This window comes from Tupaia chinensis, unplaced genomic scaffold, assembly GCF_000334495.1.
Source record: "Tupaia chinensis unplaced genomic scaffold, TupChi_1.0 Scaffold000067_2, whole genome shotgun sequence".
NCBI classification, from domain to species: domain Eukaryota; kingdom Metazoa; phylum Chordata; class Mammalia; order Scandentia; family Tupaiidae; genus Tupaia; species Tupaia belangeri.
Window position 1 is genome coordinate 386,906 of NW_006159527.1, and position 21,007 is coordinate 407,912.

Sequence of the window (21,007 nt, forward strand, 5' to 3'; positions counted from 1 at the left end):
GGCTCAAGTACGGCATGAGTTGCTTGGGCTACCTAGGCTCAGGCTGCCTGTGTCCATTTCTACTCTATGTCTTTGTCTCATTCTTTCCAATTCCCCGGTCCTGGCAAGATGGAGGGCTTTCTCTTTCTCATCCTCTTTCTCTTCCTCACCAGTAGCCCTCTGATCATGATTCAGCCAGACTCAAGTCCCGGAGCAGACGCCGACAAGATGACCCCCCAGAACATTCTTTTTTTTTTTTTTGAGAGATTTTCACTGTAGGGCACGTGCGCTCGCCAGACAGACAGAGAGAGACATAGAGACAGAAAGCGAGAAATCACCCCCCAGGGAGGATGGTCACGCCACAATCCCTTCTCCTCCATCCTCCTCTTGGGATCTTGGGCACGCACGCACACGCGCCCGGCGTGAGTTTTAAGCCACCGGGTCCAGGACACGAACCGCAGTCGACTACGTGGGAGTCCAGCGACATAGCCATTATGCTAACTGCTAGTTCCCATCCCCCAGAACATTCTTTAATGACTTCATGGTTGCTCAATTTCATCAACCTTTTGACTGCCAGTCACAATATTGATTTACTTTTATCAGCCAATATAGTGTATAACGAATCGAGGTAGGTTAATGATTGTTTTGTGTATACTATAAAATCTGATCTCCTGGCAGCTGCCATAGCTTCTGCCTGCAGCTACAGCTGAAACCCTACCATCAAGCACAGAGATTCCATCACCATGTCGGATGACTACATGTGGTTTGAAGGGATAGCTTTCCCTTCAGTAGATTACAGTCAAGAAAACTTACGAAAAGTTCGAGATAAGTTTGTCTTCAAGAATGATGATGTATTATTAGTGTCGTATCCCAAATCAGGTAAGGAAACAGGGTCATGACATGATAAAGGCTGTGTCTGTGTTGCTCATTCACATAGTAGAATGGAGTGCTTTCTATATGCTGGACAGTGTTCAGTGTTTCGGTGAATGATGGCTGATCCATTTGAATTCAGAGAGAAGAATTTAGCCAGACAATTACACAGTAGGGTGAGCATTCAAAGGGGGGGGTAATCTAAGGTATTAGGGAAATCCTTAGGAGTGAGTCTTAAAGCAGATTAATGAATTTGTAATGGGAATTTGGGAGGAGAGGGGTGGAAGAGGATGACTAATGAAGTCCTATTGGAAGAAACATCTAAATTGAAATAAAAATAATGAAAGTGACATTATTAGTTGAAGAAGGATATTTTCAGATGGGAGAATCTTTATGGATAATAAATAGGAGTTAGAAAAGAGCCTGGCAAATTCAAGAGAGTAAAAATATCTGGCACTGAGGGGCGGGAGCACTGCAAATTGGCAAGGATTGAGACAGAAAACATTAGAGATGTCATGGCAGTGACAAACCAAGATAGTGGGAATGTATTTGAAGGATTTGAGTAAATAGCCCCAAATTGGAAGCAACCACAAATCCATGAACAGATAAAATGAATAAAGAAAATGTGATATACAGATACTATAGAATACCCAGGACCAGCAGATGGCATAATGGTTACATTGCTGGACTCCCACATGGCCCACTGTGGTTTAAGTCCAGGACCCAGAGGCTTAAGACTTACACTGGACACATGTGCATGTGTGCCCAAAATCCTGAGAGGAGAATAAAGGAGAAAGGATTTCAGTGTGGCAATCTTCCCTGGGGTTTGAATTCTCACGTTATATCTATCTTTCTGGTGAGTGTACACATCCTATAATAACAAAAAAAAATACTATAAAGTTTTAATTAATTAACTTGTTTACTTTTTACATTTTAGATTTGTTTTGTTTTTGCTGTAGGGTGCATGACCTCACTTGGAAGAGGTAGAGAAAGGGGAATTGAGAAATCACCATTCCTCCCCAGAGTGATAGCTACACTGCATCTTTCCCTTTATCTCTCTTTTTGAGATTTTTTTGGCATGCACACATATGTATGTACCCAATATATTTTTCAAGCCTCAAGGTCCGGGACTCAAATTTTGCAGTCAGCCATGTGAGATCAAGCCACCTTAACCACTAGCTGGCCTACTATTCCCTTTTTAAAAAGAGAAAAATTCATGAGCCATGGGCAAATAATGCTAAATGAAAAACCAATCACAAAAAGACAAATACTAGGGACCATCAGGTGGTATGGTGGTTAAGGTGCTGGACTCTCAGATGGCCCACAGCAATCAGAGTCTTGGTCCTGGTGGCTTGAAAGTAAAACCAGGTGTACATGTCCCAAACCCCAAGAGGAGAATGGAGGAGAGAGGATTGTGGCATGGCCATCCTTGCTGTAAGGTGATCTCAGTTTCCTTCTTTTTCTTTGTCTCTCTGTGGTAAGCACACATGTCCTATGTCAAAAACAAAACAAGCAAATGAAAAAAAAAATACAAACAACTTTGGCTACCTTTATATGAGCTATCTAGTGTTCAAATTCATAGAAATGAAAAATAAAATGGTGGTTTTCAGAAGCTGGGAAGGGAGGAAATGGGGAAATCTTGTTTAATGAGTACTGACTCAGCTGTAACATGAAAAAGTTCCAGAGGTTGGTTAAGGAACATTAGAAAGATACTTAACCCCAATGGACTGTGTGCTTACAAATGGTGGAGAGGACATGCTTCATGTCGTATGTATTTACAATCATTCTTGTTTAAAAGGCAGATTGAAAAGAGGTATTCTCATTTTTCCTTCTTAATCCAGGAACAAACTGGTTGATAGAGATTCTCAGCTTGATTCACTCCAAGGGAGATCCTAAGGAGATCCAATCCGTGCCCATTTGGAACCGTTCACCTTGGATAGAAACTGAGCAAGGATATAAATCATTATGTAATAAAGAAGGCCCACGCCTTATGACCTCTCACCTTCCCATCCATCTCATGTCCAAGTCTATCTTCAGTGCCAAGACCAAGGTTAGTGCAATATGGTCACGACATGCTTGGTCAATGCATTTCTTTTTTTTTCCTTTTATTTAGTATTAAAAAAGTTTACATTTAATCACTATACATCTTTACAGTGTACAACCTTGATTTTCCCAGCACGAATACAGTGCATATCAGTCAGGACAAAGACATTACTACATACATTATCATCAGCGAATTTCATTTTTGTGTCAATTAAATATATTGTTTTTTTCCCCCTCACTCCCTAGCCCTATTACCCATCCCATATCTCCCCTATCCTTACTATCTTTAGTACCTACAGTTACCCTCCTTGGTACTATTCTTGCCAATCTTTCAGTTTCTGCTATTGAGTGAAGACATTTGGTATATATTGAATGGGGCAAAGTCTGTCTTTCATAGTCTGGCTTGCTTGCTTAACATTAAGTCTTCCATATTCATCCACTTTGCATCAAATTTCAGGGTCTTATTTTTTTAATGACTGAGTAATATATTTTTTTTCATTCTACTCATCTATTTTGGACATTCGGGTTGATTCTATGTCCTAGCATTTGTAAATAATGCTGCAATAGGGAACCAGAAGTTAGCGTAATGGCTATGTCACTGGACTCCCAGTAGTCGACCGGAGTTCGCGTACCGGACCTGGTGATTTAAAACTCACGCCGGGCGCATGCCTAAGATCTTGAGAGGAGAATGGAGGAGAAGGGATTGCAGCATGACCATCCCCCCTGGGGGTGATTTCTCGCTTTCTGTCTCTCTGTCTCTCGCTGTCTGGCGAGAGCATGTGCCCTATAGCGAAAAAAACCTCTCCAAAAAATAATAATAATAATAATGCTGCAATAAACAAGGATGTGCAAGTTTTTTTCTGACTGAGGGTTTTTTTCTATCCTTTGGGTAAATACTTAAGAGTAAAATTACTGGGTAGTATGGTAGTTCTATTTGTAGGTTTCTGAGGAATGTCCATGTCATTATCCACAGAGGTTGTACTAATTTAAATTCACAGCAACAGTGTAAGAGAGTTCTTTTTTCATCACAGCCTTGTCAGCACTTATTAGCCATTCTGACTGGGGTTAAGTGATATCTCATAGTAGTTTTGATTTACATTTCCCTTATGATAAGAGATATCAAGCAGATTTTCATGTGCTTTTTGGCTGTTCATATGTCTTCGGGGGAGTTTCTCGTTTAGCTCATTTTATCATCTTTTAAGTGGATTGATTGATGTGTGTGTGTGTGTGTGTGTGTGTGTGTGTGTGTGTGTAAGCTGATTGAGTTCCCTGTATATTCTGGGTATCAGTCCCTTATCTGAGGTTTAGTTTGCAAATATATTCTCCCACTCTGAGGGTTGTCTTTTCACTAGTTACTGTTTCTTTTACTGTGCAGAAGCTTTTCAGCCTAATATAATCCCATTTGTCTACTTTTTGGACTATTGTCTGTGCTTTGCGAATCTTGTTTAAGAAATCTTTGCCTACTCCAAGATAGTCCACCAGTATTTTTATAATTTGAGGTTTTATGGTAAGATCCTCAATCCATTTTGAGTTGATTTTTGTTAATGGTGAGAGATAAGGGTCCAATTTCATTCTTCTGTGGGTGGATATCCAGTTCACCCAGCATCATTTGCTGAGGAATTTTCTTTTTCCCACTGGATTGTCTTGTGCCCTTTGTCAAGGATAAATTGGTTGTATGTTTTGGGGATTAATTAGGGGTTCTCAATTCCATTCCATTGGTCTACCTGTCTGTTTTTGTGACAATATCATGGTGTTTTAATTATCATAGCTTTGAAAAAAATTTTTTTTTGATAAACAGGTTTTGCGTATTTATTCAGAAGATAATTCGGCTACAGAATAAAGCCCTTTAGGCATTAAGAAATCCAATGTTTTGAAATCTTTTTCTCAGCAATTTTGTTTAGTATAATTTGCATAATCCTGAAGAGATTCTCTTATCTGAAGTTCTATGCATTCAGGTATTTTGCATGATGTCTGATGTGACCAGTAATAAAGGTTGCAGTGAAGTAGTAGCTATGATCATAACCCTCTTGTAATCTAAAAACAACCGGGATTTTCTTTTCTGTGCAGGCAGCTATGACGTTATCAGGAAGTAACTGTCCATCTGAAAGAAACTGATCATCTTTTCCTTGATCAATTAATATGTCCAGCTGAGAACCCAGATAGGACTTCACAAGATGGGTAGCATCATAAGCCTTGCATTTACTTTGATCTGTTCCCAAGTATCCACTAAAAGCATTTTTGCCCCAAGGACAGAGCACTGGGTTGCAAATTGGAGCAAATGTTGACACAGATTTATATTTTCCAGGAGTTTTCAAGGCACAAATCAGAGCTCCATGGCCTCCCATGGAGTGGCCAAAAATAGACATCCTTTGGGGGTCCACTGGAAAATTGGCATTTATAAGTTGGGGAAGCTCCTCTGTTACATAAGAGTACATTCTATAGTTAGTTTTCCAAAGATCTTCAGTGGCCTCCACATAAAACCCAGCACCAGTGCCGAAGTCCCAGCTGTCATCTTCTCCTTTAATATTACAGCCGCCAGGGCTGGTATCTGGAGCAATGACAATAAGACCGTGTTCTGAGGCTGCTTGATGATGATCAGATTTTGATATAAAATTTTGTTCTGTGCAAGTTAAACCAGACAGCCAACATAGTGCAGGGCACTTTCCAGTTTCTGCCTTTGGTGGTAAGTAGACCGCAAATTTCATTTTGCACTTCAATTCAGCACTGTCATGTTCAAAAACTTTCTGGAATCCTCCAAAGCACTTGTTGATGGAAATCTATTTTAAAGCCATTCTTCTCCTGAGACAGTCACAGCCGGTAGACCACCCACTGCAGGAAGGGACTCTTTGAAATGTTTTGAGGTCAAGAGGTAGGATGCCTCCTATTTTATTCTCCAGGTATTGCTTTGGCGATACGGGGCCTTTTATGATTCCAGACACATTTTATGATTTTTTTTTATTTCCATGAGGAATAGTTCTGGTAGTGTGATGAAAATTGCATTGAATTTGTAGATTGATTTGTATAGTGCTGGCATCTTGATTATATTAATTTTCTAATCCAGGAACATGTGATGTTTTTCCACGTTTTTGTATCATTTAGAAATTGTCTTCAACTGCTTTAAAGTTTCCTTGTAGAAATCTTTGACATCTTTGTTAAGGTTCATTCCTATATATATTATTGGTTTTGTGGCTATTATCAATGGGGTTGCTTTCTTCAATTCTGTTTCAGTTTGTCCATTATTGGTATATAAAAATGCTATAGATTTTTATTTATTATTTTTCTTAATTTTTTATATTTAATTACACTACATCTTTACAGCATATAAAATGAACTTTCCTTGCAAAATACACTGCATATTGGTCCAGAGATACTACCATATATGTTATTATCAACAGATAATTTTCCATTTTTGTATTCATTACGTTTTGCCCTTTTTTTCCTTAATTCAGTCTTTGTTGCACCCCCTTCTTTTACAAAAATTTATTTATTTTAAATTCATTCACTGTACATCACTACAGCATACTAAATAAGATTTCCTATCCAGAATACACTGTATATTGGCTCATTCAAGGATATTGCCATAACTATTATCATCAACAGATAATTTCCCATTTCTTGTTTCCTATATATTTTTGTTTCTTTCCCACCTTCATTCCCACCCTCTCACCCTATGCCAGTTCTTACCCTCCTCCCTCATTGTCTCTGGTATCTACAGTTACTTTCCATCCTTTATTTGTTCACATTTTATTGAATTCCAAAGATCTTAATTAATCTAAATACTCTCAATAGCAAGTGCAGCTGACATATACATGTCTATGAAAACATGTCTGACTTTAGGCATAAAACTCTGTGAGCAGAATGAACATACCATAAAGTAGCACTTGGCTGAGGCTATATAGCTTACCGTGGTCATTAAATAGGTATTTTTTAATTCTGTTTTTAAAAATTATTTCAAGAAAAGTAGCTTTAGCTTTAATAAACCAAAATTTAAAAATGTTAAAAATATTTGCTTAAGACTTAGAGCCAAAAAAAAGAATAGAATTTTGTTCAATCAATACGTAGATGAATCTATCAATAGCTCAAGAGAAGACAAAAATCCTGTGACTAGCAGTTAGTGTAATGCCTATGTTGCTGAACTCCCATGTAGTTGACTGCGGTTCAAATCCTGGGCCCAGTGGCTTAAAACTCATACTGGGCGCATGTGTGTGTGTGCCCAAGATCCTAAGAGGAGAAGGGATTGCGGCGTGGCCATTCCCCCCGGGGGGTGATCTCTCACTTTCTATCTCTCTGTCTTTCTGGCGAGCACAGGTGCCCTATAATAAAAACCTCTAAAAAAAAAAAAAGAAAAAATGAAAAAAAGAAAAGAAAAGACAAAAATCATTAAATCTGAAAAACAAAGCACAGGAGAAAATCAGTAATGTTTTTAGTAAAAAGTAATAAAATTCTGTTTTTCCAGTTCAGTGTTAAGTAATTAATTTCTGTTGAATTTGCAGTGTTACTGTGGTCTGACCTTTCCATTTAAATTCTGTAAATTAAGATTCAACATTATTATTGATCTTTCTGGCCTTGTCTCTATCATTAAGTTGGCCATTTTCTTCATTGTTTTATGTACTATTATTTTTCTGTGTCTGTCTTTAATTTTCCTGGTAAAGCACTACCTTCAGAACTTCTTGAGAGGTCTGGTACTGATAAATTCTTTCAGGTATTCATTATTTGAGAATATTTAGGTCTTTTCTTCCCACATGAAGGATAATCTTACTGGGTATAGTATTCTTGGTTAAAATTGGTTTTCACTTAACACTGAATAAATTTTCCCATTTCTTCCTTGCTTGCATTATTTCCAATGAGAGATCTAATGTCAACCTGATAGGATAATCTTTGTAAGTAATGACGTTTCTCTCTTGCCAATTTTAGTATCTTGTCTCTGGCTGTGGTTTTGGTCAATCTGGCTATGATGTGCCTAGGAGAACATTTTCTTGGGTTGATTCTATTTGGAGTCCTTTATATTTCTTTGGTCTGGGTATTTGACTGCCTCTACAGGTTTATAAAACTTTCTTATAGTATTTCATGGAATAGATTATCAATGCCCTTATTAGTTTCTTTTCCTTCTGGGACTCCGATTTTTGGATGTTTGGGGATTTAATGGTATCTAATATTCCTTGTATATTATTTTCATTTTGGGGGTTATTTTCCCAGTCCTTTTGGTGTATTTTTCTAGGTCAGACCATTCTGTCTTCTGATTCTGAGATTCAATCTTCTGTGTTATCTAATCTGCTTTTTTTTTTTTTTTTGAGAGGTTTTTTCACTATAGGGCGCGTGCGCTCGCCAGACAGACAGAGAGAGACAGAGAGACAGAAAGCAGGAAATCACCCCCAGGGGGGATGGCCACGCCACAATCCCTTCTCCTCCATTCTCCTCTTGGGATCTTGGGCATGCATGCACACGCGCCCGGCGTAAGTTTAAGCCACCGGGTCCAGGACTCGAACTGCGGTCAACTACATGGGAGTCCAGCGAGACAGCCATTACGCTAACTGCTGGTTCCTCTAATCTGCTTTTAAAACTTTCAAGGGAGGCTTTGATTTCCCGTATTACAACTTTCATCTCTAACAGTTCCATTTGATTCTTTTTTATGGTGTGTATTTCCTCTTTCAGATCATGCAAGAACATTCTCACCTCCTGGAACTCGTCTTTTTTCTCCTGCATCTTCTGGAGTTTGCTGTCTCTCTTCTCTTGCATCTCTGGTAGCTTTGTCACTATGAGTGTTCTAAATTCTTTATCTGACGTTTCTATGAGTTCCATTGTACTGTGTATGTATGATGAGGAGTTATTCTTTTTCCTTGGAGAAGAGGTATTTTCTTGGTTTCTCATATTTCTTGTGCCTCTGAGGTGATTCCTGGTCATCTCATAGATTATACACTTCCCTCTAATTTCTTGGTGCTAAATCTGAGTTTTCAGAGGTGGAGGAGGTAATCCGCAGTCTCCCTGCAGTTCTGTTTTTCTTTCTTTGTGCAGCAGATTCTGTGGGAATTGAGGATTACTCTGACCCTGTCTAGATTTTGGGGTCTGGAGGCTGAAGTCTGAGCACAAAATCTTCAGTTTACCTAGTTCCTGAAAGGGACTTCTCTCAGCTCAAATGTAGATGGCATCTCAAAATGCTTTAGATTTCTGTATATTGATTTTGTATCCTGCCACTTTATTATATTCATTTATCACTTCCAAGAGTATTTTGTGCATTCTTTTTGATTTTCTATGTATAGCATCATATCATCTGCAGATAGAGATAATTTCATTTCTTTTCCTATTTGGATGACTTTTTCTTTGCCTGATTGCATTGGCTAAAACTTCTAGCACTATGTGGAGGAAGTGGGCAGTCTTATCTTGTTGCAATTTATATTGGATTCAGTATGCTATTAGGTATGAGTTTGTCATAGATGGCTTTCATTGTGTTGAGGAATGTCCCTTCTATGACAACTTTACTGAGTGTCTTAATCATGAAGGGATACTGGATTTTATTGAATGCTTTTTCTGCATCAACATATATAATCTTTTTTTTTTTTTTTTTGGAGAGATTTTCGCTATAGGGCGCGTGCACTCGCCAGACAGACAGAGAGAGACATAGAGACAGAAAGCGAGAAATCACCCCCCAGGGGGGATGGTCACGCCGCAATCCCTTCTCCTCCATTCTCCTCTTGGGATCTTGGGCACGCACGCACACGCGCCCGGCGTGAGTTTTAAGCCACCAGGTCCGGGACACGAACCGCGGTCGACTACGTGGGAATCCAGCGACATAGCCATTACACTAACTGCTGGTTCCCAACATATATAATCTTTTAAAAAAATCTTTTCTTTTGTTAATGTGATGTATTGCATTTATTGTTTCATGTATGTTGAACAATCCTTGCATCCCTGGAATAATGCCTACTTGGTCATGGTGTAAAATCCTTTTTTTTAAAAAAAGAATTATTTTACTTAACTTTATTTATTTATCTTAATTTAACCAGGGAGGGACAGAGTAAGAGACAGAAAGAAAGTGAGAAAGCAAGTCACCAGGTCTGGGACCCGAACTGCAGTTGGCCATGTGAGAGTCTAGCACCCTTAACCACCATGGCTGGCCCCAGTGTATAATCTTTTTAATGTGTCGTTGCATATGACTTGTTAGTATCTTGTTGAAAATTTTTGCATCTGTTTTCATCAGAGATATTGGCCTGAAGTTTTCTTTTCTTTTCTTTTTTTTTTTGTTATGACCTTGTCTGGTTTTGGAATTAGGATGATGGAGGCATTGCAGAATGAATTGGGAGAATTCCTTCCTATTGTATCTTTTAAAATAGTTTGAGGGGAATTGGGGTTAGCTCTTCTTTAAAAGTTTTGTAGAATTCAGAAGCAAAGTTGTAGAGACCTGATCTCTTCCTTTTTGGTGGTCAATGCCTTTCAAACTTTTTTCATATGTCGTATGTTCTCACCAGACAGAGACAGAGAGAAGGAAAGTGAGACATCACCCTCCAAGGAGGGGTAGTGACATCGCAATCTCCTCCCCTCCACTCTCCTCCTGGGATTTTGGGTATGCACACATATTTGCCTGGTGTGATTTTTAAGTCATAATAGAGACTTGAACCGCAGTTGGCCATGTGCCATTTAGGTGCCATTTAGTACCTCAACCACTACACCACCTGCTGGTCCCAATGCATTTCAAACTCTGATATGCCTAGAAATCAATTTCACTTCTTATTTTCCTATTTGAATGCCGTTTTATTTGACTCTCTTGTCTGATTGCATTGACTAGAACCAGAGGTTCAACTGGAGGTCTTGTTGAAATGCATTCTACTTCAGTAGGTCTGGGTTTGGGTGTGTAGTTCTTTAGTTGGTGATGCCAATGTAGCTAGTTATGGACCACACTTGAGTACAAGAGTTAGGTCATTCCATAGATTGTCCTATCCAGATTTAAATGTGGGCAAATGAGAATGCCAGAATTGAAAAAGCTGTATTTGAAGCCAAACCAAAATTTATAACTGTCCTTTTTTAAAAGAAAAAAATCAGTTACTTAATTAAGTTCTTGATAAGAAATTTAGAACACCAATTTGTTAGGATAAACTCCACTTGTAAGGACAAACACAAATAGCAGGTAGTCCTGGAGCTGAGGAATAGCTTTGATTTTTAGTAAAATTTGTGAGTCCATAGTTTTCTGAACATCCTTATACTGCTCTCTAGTTTCCTGTTTCTTCTCTGTGTTGAAGATCTCAGCTTCCTCAGCTTCTTTTTCTTGAAGTAAGCATCAGTGAGGTATTTTGGGATTTTCACATTACTAATGTTAATTTTCATGTAGGTGATGATGACAAGTTTCTGGTGTATTCTATGCAGTGGAACTTGATTGAGGTCTAGATATCAGGTCACAAGTAGAAAGCCACTGCTCAGCTCCTTCAGAAAAACCACCCTCTTGCCTCCGTAGTGCCCAGTTAGGATGGTCCCGGGGGTGATGCTAACTTGCAGCTTTCTCATATGCTGACCAAAGGGTTTTTTTGCTGTGGTTCAACAGCTTTTGAGGCACATTGTCAGTAGGATAATACCAAAGAAGTTTTTGAAGTTTATGTACCTGGATACCACCGTTCTTGTCACCGCCAACTGGTTTTCTGACAGTGGCAAGAACCTTTTTCTTCTTTTTCTCTTTATCTCTGAATTTAGTGGCTGAGTACATGGTTTAGTCCCTGGAATACATGGCAGAGTGGGAATATCTACCAGTTCCTCAGACTAGGACTGGGCTTGGGCTGCAATGGGGCTTCCCTTTCTTTGGCTTTTTAACTTCGGGGTCACCCTTTTTAATCTTGTCACTGGCATCAGCTTTCTTGGCTTCAAGTTTCTTCTCCTTAGTATCCAGCTTCTGAGATTTTCACCTGCTACCTTGTAAAATGGGTAACAGTGTAATCATCTTTTATTCTAGTAAAAAGAGAACCTTTTTTTTCTCTAAAAATTAGTCAACATGAATACAATATCTCTGCAACTTAGGTTAGAAACACTGGACACAGGGTTCTGCAATAGGATGCAGCACATTTATAAATCAATGTTTACATTCAGTATGATTGCTCAGGGGTCATTGGCTAGTTATATTTACTTCCGTGTCTTTTTTCTTTAAAGCATGATTTTCAGCACATGAATACCATGTGTAGTGATATAATTCACATAATGAGCATATCCATCATCTCAAACACTTATCTTTGTGTTAGAAGATTGAATGTTTAAAAAAGTAATGAGAATAAATAATAATAATAATAATCTAAATAAAATGAATAGCTATTTAATGATGATGATGTGGATAGTAATGTCTTTGTCTTGACTGATATGCAAGGTAATTGTGTTGGAAAAAAATGTTATACACTGTAAAGATCTATATGATTAAATGTAATAATAATAATAATAAATCAGAAAGAAACAAACAAAAAAGAAGTATTCCAACACATTACCTTTTGGGAACATTGAAGAATTCTAATTTGGTTTGGCCCCATGGCCTAGTGAGTAAGGGAGCCAGATCCCACATAGTCAACTGCAGTTCAAATCCTGACCCCAGTGGCTTGAATAAAGTGCTGGGTTAAAATTGTCAATGGAAGAGAGAAATGGAGAAGGGATTGCAGTATGACTACATCCCACTGGGGGAGGGGGGGCTTTTCCCCTCTCCTTCTCTCTTTGGAGAGTGCACGAGCCCTCTTAATACTAAAAAGCAAACTCTTATATTTTCAGTCTTGCCACTGTCTTACATACATACTGTCTTACATACATAGCTGTCTGACGAGATCCACAGCCACACAGTCTCCCATATGGCTGATGGCTGACCAGTGTAAAGGACCGTGGATACCCAGGAACTAGCACATCCCAGACCATTGCAGCAACATACTTTCCTGGAAGGCGTTTATTGTTGTGTGAATTAAACAAATTGTTTTATGCTTACACTAAGTAGAGAAACTTAATATCATCTCTTGGATATTTCACAATATGATCTGTACAATGAATTTGTTCTAGAACACCTATTTTTGTGTGTCTTATTTGTTATTTTTTAAATTACTGACTGGGAAAACTGAAGTCTAGAGAGATACAATGTCTAGAATAATGTCACAAAGTGAGTTGGTGTTGAATCAAAGTAATACTCAGATATTCTAGTCCAATGATAGTCTGTGCATATGTGCATATGTGTGTGTGCTACAGCTGGGTAACTATCATTATACTAAGTTTTTAAAATTTATTTTATTTACTTATTTTATTATTATTATTATTATTATTATTATTGAGAGGTTTTTGCTATAGGGCATGTGCGCTCACCAGAAAGACAGAGAGAGACAGACAGAAAGTGAAAAATCACCCCCCAGGGGAGATGGCCACGCCGCAATCCTTTCTCCTCCATTCTCCTCTTGGGATCTTGGGCACACACGCACACGTGCCCAGCGTGAGTTTAAGCCACTGGATCCGGGACTCGAACCGAGGTCAACTACCTGGGAGTCCTGTGACATAGCCATTACACCAACTGCCGGTCCCATTGTACTCTAAGTTTAGAACATTTCCACTCTTCTGAAAGTCCTCTCATGTGCCTTAGGAATCAATGCCCATTTACAGAGGTTAACATGCCCTTGAGTTATAGATTAGTTTGACTTGTTTTTGAACTTCATATAAATGGACTAATGCTATATGAACTCTTGGATGTCTGGTTTCTTTCACTCAAAATAATGAGAGTCATTCATGGTCTTGGTTGCCTGTGTACAATATATTTATGTGTATCTGTTAGTAGAAAGTGATTTATTAATACACTCTTCTGTTGGTGCTATTTAAACTATAGTACACAATATACTGTTCACCTTTTTAAACCTTCCTGTTGCTTCTCATCATGAGAAGACTATAATATCTCAGAATGAAAGGGTGAGGCTTTCCTCTTCCATGGTTGTGTTTTTATTGCCAATATGATTTTACAGGAATTTGAAAACATATGTTTAATTAGTGAATACGCTGTTATTTATTTTAAAAAATCCATTGATAGTTAATAGACATTTTATGGAAATTGACTTTTTCTTTATTTTTAGTGAAGATCAAGGATAGGAAATGAGTATACTGTTTTTTCATTCTTCCATTTTTTCTGTTTAAGGTGATTTACCTCATGAGAAATCCCAGAGATATTCTTGTATCTGGTTACTTTTTCTTGAAAGAAACCATTTTTATAAAGAAACCGAAGTCACTAGAACAATATTTGGAGTGGTTCATTCAAGGAAATGGTGAGTGTTGTAAAATATGAAAACTGGGACATACTCTCTCCTTTCTACCTCACTTAACAGCCAATGATACATTGCTACATCTCAATGACTTGTAGGAATAAGACTCTTCCATCTTAGGGACTCAAATCTGCTGAATCTACCTGCATTCCTACATAGCAAGAGAACTCCTTCCAGCCTCTCCAATTGCCTCAGGATAAATGATCCTATTATTTGCTAGCTATTTTCTAAGCCTATACAATCTCCAAAGCTAACACAGACTATTGATATTTTCATCCACTACCCTAAGTTGTCTTTCTTTTGTTTTATTCCTGTTCTGTTCACTTAATTATTTTAATTATGATTTTTGGTTAACATACAACTGATATATATATATATATCTTTGTGGTCTACAGTATGGTTTTTAAAAAAGAATTATTAAATTAAATTAATTAATTATTATCATTTAACTTGACCAGAGAAAGATAGAGAGATAGGGAAAGTAAGAAAGCCAGCTTCTATGTGTGGTATTTGAACCACATCTGCTATGTGGGAGGTTATCACCTTTAATCATCATGCCACCTGCTGGCCCCAGGTTGATACTTTTAATGTAATACAATGATCTTCTTTGTTTCTTTTTAAAGATTTTAAAGTTTATTTTGTATGGTATTAGCATGGCAACACATACTTTAAAATTTTTTTTCCATTTGCATCAAATACGTTTTCTAACCTTTCATTGTTAGTTTGTGTGTGCCTCTGCCTGTGAGGTATATTTCTTCATGCAGTATATTAAGGGCTCTTTAAAAAAAAAAATTAGTCAGCTTAGCTCTTTCCCACTATACAAGATGTCAGGTGACAAAACTGCAAAGCAGGATAATAAGAAGAAACCTGAATGTCCTAGTCTGGGGCATCAGCAGACACTCCCGGTCTGCCATGTATTCCAGGAAGGGCATGTACAAGAGGAAATACTTGGCCACTAAATCCAGAATCAAAAAGAAAGAGGAGAAGGTTCTTGAGACTGCCAAAAAACCAGTTGGTGGAGACAAGAATGGTGGTACCCGGGTGGTTAAACTGAGCAAAATGCCTAGGTATTATCCTACTGAAGATGTGCCTCAAAAGCTGTTGACCCACAGCAAAAAACCCTTCAGTCAGCCTGTGAGAAAGCTGCGAGCCAGCATCACTCCTGGGACCATTCTGATCATCCTCACTAGACACCACAGAGGCAAGAGAGCGGTTTTCCTGAAGCAGCTGAGCAGTGTCTTGCTACTTGTAACTGGACTGCTGGTTCTCAATTGAGTTCCACTACGTAGAACACACCAGAAATTTGTCATTGCCACCTCTACGAAAATTGATATTAGCAAAGTAAAAAATCCCAAAGAACCTTACTGATGCTTACTTCAAGAAGAAGAAACTGTGGGGTACGAGCAGTTGGCGTAATAGCTATGTTGCTGGACTCTCACGTAGCTGACCATGGTTCCAGTCCCGGACCTGGTGGCTTAAACTCATGCCAGGCGCATGTGGGTGTGTGCCTAAGATCCTGAGAGGAGAATGGAGGAGAAGGGATTGCAGCGTGGCCATTCCCCCTGGGGCTGATTTCTCTCTTTCTGTCTCTCTCTGTCTTTCTGGTGAGCGCATGCGCCCTATAGCAAAAACCTCTCAAAAAAAAAAAAAAAAGAAACTGCTCAAACCCAGACACCAGGAAGGTGAGATCTTCGACACAGAGAAGGAGAACTATGAGATTCCAGAGCAGTGCAAGATTGATCCGAAAGCTCTGGACTCGCAAATTTTACCAAAAATCAAAGCTGTTCCTCAGCTCCAGGACTACCTGATATCTGTGTTTGCCCTTACAAATGGAGTTTATCCTCACAAATTGGTGTTTTAAATTTTTTGCCAAGAACCTAATTAAATAACTTATCATATATAAAGAAGCAAACAAAAAAATTAGCTTATATCTTTGGATTAGGGAGTTTAATCCATTTACATTCAATAATATTATTGATGTGTACACATTTTCAGTCACCATTTTGTTGGTTGATTCTTAATTGTTGTATGTTTTCTTATTTATTCTGAAATAGTTTATCTTTGCTATTTATTAGATTTCTATAATGGAAGGGAATTGCGTTATTTCTTTGTGTGTGTGCGTGTGTGTTTATTTTATTGGTGAGTTCTATAGCTTCAAGTGTTTCCATGGTGCTATTTATTTTTCATACATTTACATATAGAATATTTTCTTAATTATTTCCTGAAGAGTCAGTCTAGTATTGGTGAATTCCTTCAGTTTTATTTGTCAGTGAATAATTTTATTTCTCCCTTTAATTTGAAGGGATTTTGCTGGGTATAGTATTCTTGATTGAAATTGTTTTTCTTTCATAATATTGAATATGTTGTCTCATTTTTCCTGGCCTTTAAGGCTTTTGCTGAGAGACCCAAGGCTTATCTGGTGGATGTTTATTAGATAACTTGATATGTAAACCTCTAACCATTTTTAGGATTTTCTTTTACTCTTTGACCTCTGACATTCTGAATATAATGTGCTTTGGAGAAAATCTCCTTATGTTGAATCTATTTGGTGTCCTTTGAGTTTCTTGTGTTTGGATGTCTGTATCTCTCTGTGGATTTAGGAAGTTTTTAGTTATAATTTATAAACTAGATTTTCTATGCCTTTTCATGTGTTTTTGCCTTATGGGATACCCATTATACAGCTATTTGGTCTTTGAATTATTTCCATAATTCTGTTTTTAACGGCTAATATTTCTTTCTTTTTGATGGTTTAGACCATTTCAAAGGTTGCATCATCAAATTTAGATATTCTTCCAATGTACGATCTAACCTGTTGCTGATGCTCTCTAAAGAATTATCTCAGGGGAACCAGCAGTTAGCGTAATGGCTATGTTGCTGGACTCCCACATAGTCGACCATGGTTCGCGTCCCGGACCCAGTGGCTTAAAACTCACACTGGGCACGTGTGCGTGCATGCCCAAGATCCGGAGAGGAGAATAGAGGAGAAGGGATCGCGGCGCGACCATCCCCCCTGGGGGGTGATTTCTCGCTTTCTGTCTCTATGTCTCTCTCTGTCTGTCGGGCGAGCGCACGCGCCCTACAACGGAAAACACAACAAAACAAAACAAAAAACCTCTCCAAAAATAAAAAAATAAAAAATAAATAAAAAAAGAATCATCTCAGGACCAGTATATGGCATAATGGCTTCATCACTGGACTCAGTGGTTTAAACTCACGCATGTAGTTGACCCCAGTCTGAGTCCTGAACTCAGAGGTTTAAACCTCACGCTGGGGACATGTGCATGTGTGGCCAAAATTCTGAAAGAAGAATGGAGGAAAAGGGTTTGCAGCATAGCCATCCATCCTGTGGGGTGATTTCTCGCTTTCTGTCTCTGTCTCTCCAGTGAGGATACATGCTGTAAAGCAAAAATATCTAAAAAAATATAATTATCTCTTGTAATGGATTGTTAACCTCCAGGATTTCTGTTTCATTCTTTTAAAAGATATTTATCTTCCTATTGAATTTTTCTTTCATGTCATGAATTGTTTTACTCAGTATTTGAAATTGTTTGCATTGTTTAGTATTTCATTGAGTTTTGTTATCATCAATATCCTAAAATTCATTTCCAAATTGCTGTGGTTTCCTGCATTTTGTGCATTACTATGTTTCTTTGTAGGATAGATATTTCCTGGTTTTTGTTGTTGTTGTTGTTGTTGTTTATTGGTGTTGTTTCTGAATTAATTTTTTGGCATTTATTCATTTATTCATTCCTAATTTTTTGATACAGTTATTAGTAGTAGTGTTTTATTTTGTTCATCAATTTTTTAATGTGAGCCTTTTTTTTTTTGGAGAGGTTTTTGCTATAGGGCACGTGCGCTCACCAGACAGACAGAGAGAGACAGAGAGACAGAAAGCGAGAAATCACCCCCCAGGGGGTATGGCCACACCGCAATCCCTTCTCCTCCATTCTCCTCTCGGGATCTTGGGCATGCATGCACGCACATGTGCCTGGTGTGAGTTTTAAGCCACCAGGTCTGGGATGCGAACTGTGGTCGACTACGTGGGAGTCCAGCAACATAACCATTATGCTAACTGCTGGTCCCTGAACCTTTTTTATTGAAGAATTTGTGTATTTTTAGAGCACCAATGGGGGCACTGGGACTCCCTAGCCAGCATTTCTGGGTTCTAGGTGAAGTTACTGTTGTATACTGGTGTTCCATCTGTAGAAGGGGTGAGTTCCCTCAAACTAATAGCAGTTGCTTCCTTGTAATGTGGTTGCCTGAGTTCTCAGACCATGTGTAGGGAGCAGGGTCCTACTCTGGAGGAGATAGCTGAGTGAAAATAAGATCTCTGTCTTTTTGTTTTTTTTAGAGGTTTTTGCTATAGGGCGCGTGTGCTTGCCAGACAGAGAAAGACATATAGACAGAAAGCGAGAAATCACCCCCCAGAGGGGATGGTCACGCCACAATCCCTTCTCCTCCATTCTCCTCTCGGGATCTTGGGCATGCACGCACACGAGCACGGTGTGAGTTTTAAGCCACCGGGTCTGGGACGCGAACCGCAGTTGACTATGTGGGAGTCCAGCGACATAACCATTATGCTAACTGCTGGTTCCCAAGATCTCTGTCTTGAATGGATTGCACACAGGTGCACACATGTAGGTGTTGGTTGCAATGTTGTGACATGGGGGTGGCTATTTTTTTATTTAGCCAGTTGTGTGCAGTAATTGGAGACAGATGAAGCCATCTTCCCCTGATTCTCTCTGCAGCTGTGGCATTGCTCTGCAGATGGTTCGATGTAGGCAGGCATAGTAGGGATTTTTGTTAGTATAGGAAGGGGTTGGACATGCTTTCTTGCAAGGCTAGGTGGGAACTATGTACTACTGAGCCATTTGGCTGGACCTGATGCAAATCTGTGCAGGTAGTAGGTAAGTCTGAAGAACTCTGCTTGCTGAATCCCAGAGTTGGGCTATGGACCGATGTGAGATCTGTGAGAAATGTCTGCTTTTTGTGAAAGACATTAATGACTGATAACTTGTGCATTTATTTGCACCTAGATGGTGGGGAGTTGTCACATGTTTTCAGGGCCAAGGACTTAACTGGAAATGTTTGCTTGCAGTACTCCAGGGTTGGGCTGTGGACCCTCAGAGGGGACTGTGAGTGGTGGGCAGATCAGGCTCCTGCTGTTCTGTGTCTTTTGAGCTGGGGGCCAGGAATAGAGTCACTGAGGGTCTCCAAGGCTTGAGGCAGGATTAATCTGCTTAAGTTTACCTTAGTTTCTGCCTGTACATCAGCCTGCGTTGTAAGTTGTGTCATCCGATGGCCTATTCATGTCTGTGTAGCTGAAGGGAGGGCTTGAGCTGGGCCTAGCTGCAACCCAGTGGGAGCTGCCCAGGCTGGCCTATGGAACCTTGCTTCTAGGGCTTAAAGCAGGCAGGACATGCTCAGTTTGTTTCCCTTCTTTCTGCAGAGTAGAGATCCTCGGTTCTCTTCTCTTTATTTAGCTTCCCCTCTCCACTCCTCCACCCAAACTTACGGGAAGTATGGAGAAGCTGCTCTGTAGAAGATAATAGAGGGGTTTTCGCTATAGGGTGCGTGTGCTCGCCAGACAGACAAAGACATAGAGACAGAAAGTGAGAAATCACCCCCCAGGGGGGATAGTCATGCCACAATCCCTTCTCCATTCTTCTCTCGGGATCTTGGGCATGCACGCACACGCGCCTGGCGTGAGTCCTAAGCCACCGGGTCCAGGACTCGAACCGGGGTCGGCTACATGGGAGTCCAGTGACATAGCCATTACGCTAACTGCTGGTTCCCAACACTTTAAAAAAAAAATATTTATTTATTTATTGAAGAGGTTTTTTTTTTTTTGTTATAGGGCACGTGCGCTCGCCAGAAAGACAGAGAGAGACAGAGAGACAGAAAGTAAGAAATCACCCCCCCAAGGAGGATGGTCACTAATTCCTTCTCCTCTTGGGACCTTGAGCATGCACGCACATGCACCTGGCATGAGTTTAAGCCACTGGGTCCAAGACTCGAACCACAGTCAACTACATGGGAGTCCAGTGACATATCCATTATGCTAACTGCTGGTCCCAAGTTTATAATTTTTTTCTCTTTTTTAAAATGTATTTTATACATTCAATCACTGTATATCACTTAGCTTATAAAGTGAATTTTCTAACATTAACACATTTCACACCAGTCCAATTGAGGATTCTATACACATTATCATCAACAGATAATAATCCATTTCTGTGTCCCATACATGTCTTGCCTCTCTATTTTCTTTCTTTTTTTTCCTCTTTAAATTTATTTATTTTTTACATTAATTCACTATACATCATTACAGCATACCAGTGAATTTTCCATCCAAAATACACTGTATCTTGGCTCAATCAAGCACATCAACATACATGTTATCAGCAAATAATTTTCCAATTCTTATGTCTTGTATACTTCGTTTTGCCATCCTTGATTCCCTATCCGTCACCCTCTGCCATGTCCCACCCCCCTCCCACATTGTCTCTGGTATCCATGGTTGCTTTCTACGCCTCCCTCCCCATTTAATTGATTTGCTAATGAACTTAATTAGTCTAAATATATCCAATAGCTAGCACAGCTGATATATACCTATGCATGAACCCAAGTCTGACTTTAGGCATAAACCTCAGTGAGTAGAATGAACATACTATAAAGTAGTACCTAGCTGGGGCTATATAGCTTACTGCAGTCATCAAATATGCATTTTTTAAAATTTCAATACAAACAGTTTTACTGGTTTTTTTTCTCCTGCAACTTTTTAAAATTACTTAACATTCATTCCCTGAGCATCATCACAACATACTAAATGTGGTTTCCCATCTAGAATAAACTGCATAGTGGCTTAATCATGC

General features: G+C 39.1%; 1 protein-coding gene and 1 pseudogene across 1 annotated transcript in view; one reads left to right on the plus strand and one right to left on the minus strand.

Annotated features, from left to right (window-relative positions):
- The first annotated feature begins 646 nt into the window (after positions 1–646).
- LOC102470067 (bile salt sulfotransferase) overlaps positions 647–21,007 on the plus strand; it is a 45,839-nt gene continuing 25,478 nt past the window's right edge. Inside the window, exons 1-3 of the mRNA XM_006142183.3 lie at positions 647–858; positions 2,691–2,899; positions 14,009–14,135. Of these exons, the coding sequence (XP_006142245.1) occupies positions 723–858; positions 2,691–2,899; positions 14,009–14,135 (472 nt within the window). The 5' untranslated portion in view covers positions 647–722. The remainder of the gene's footprint in view (positions 859–2,690; positions 2,900–14,008; positions 14,136–21,007) is intronic.
- On the minus strand, positions 4,821–5,734 carry LOC102469637 (S-formylglutathione hydrolase pseudogene; annotated as a pseudogene).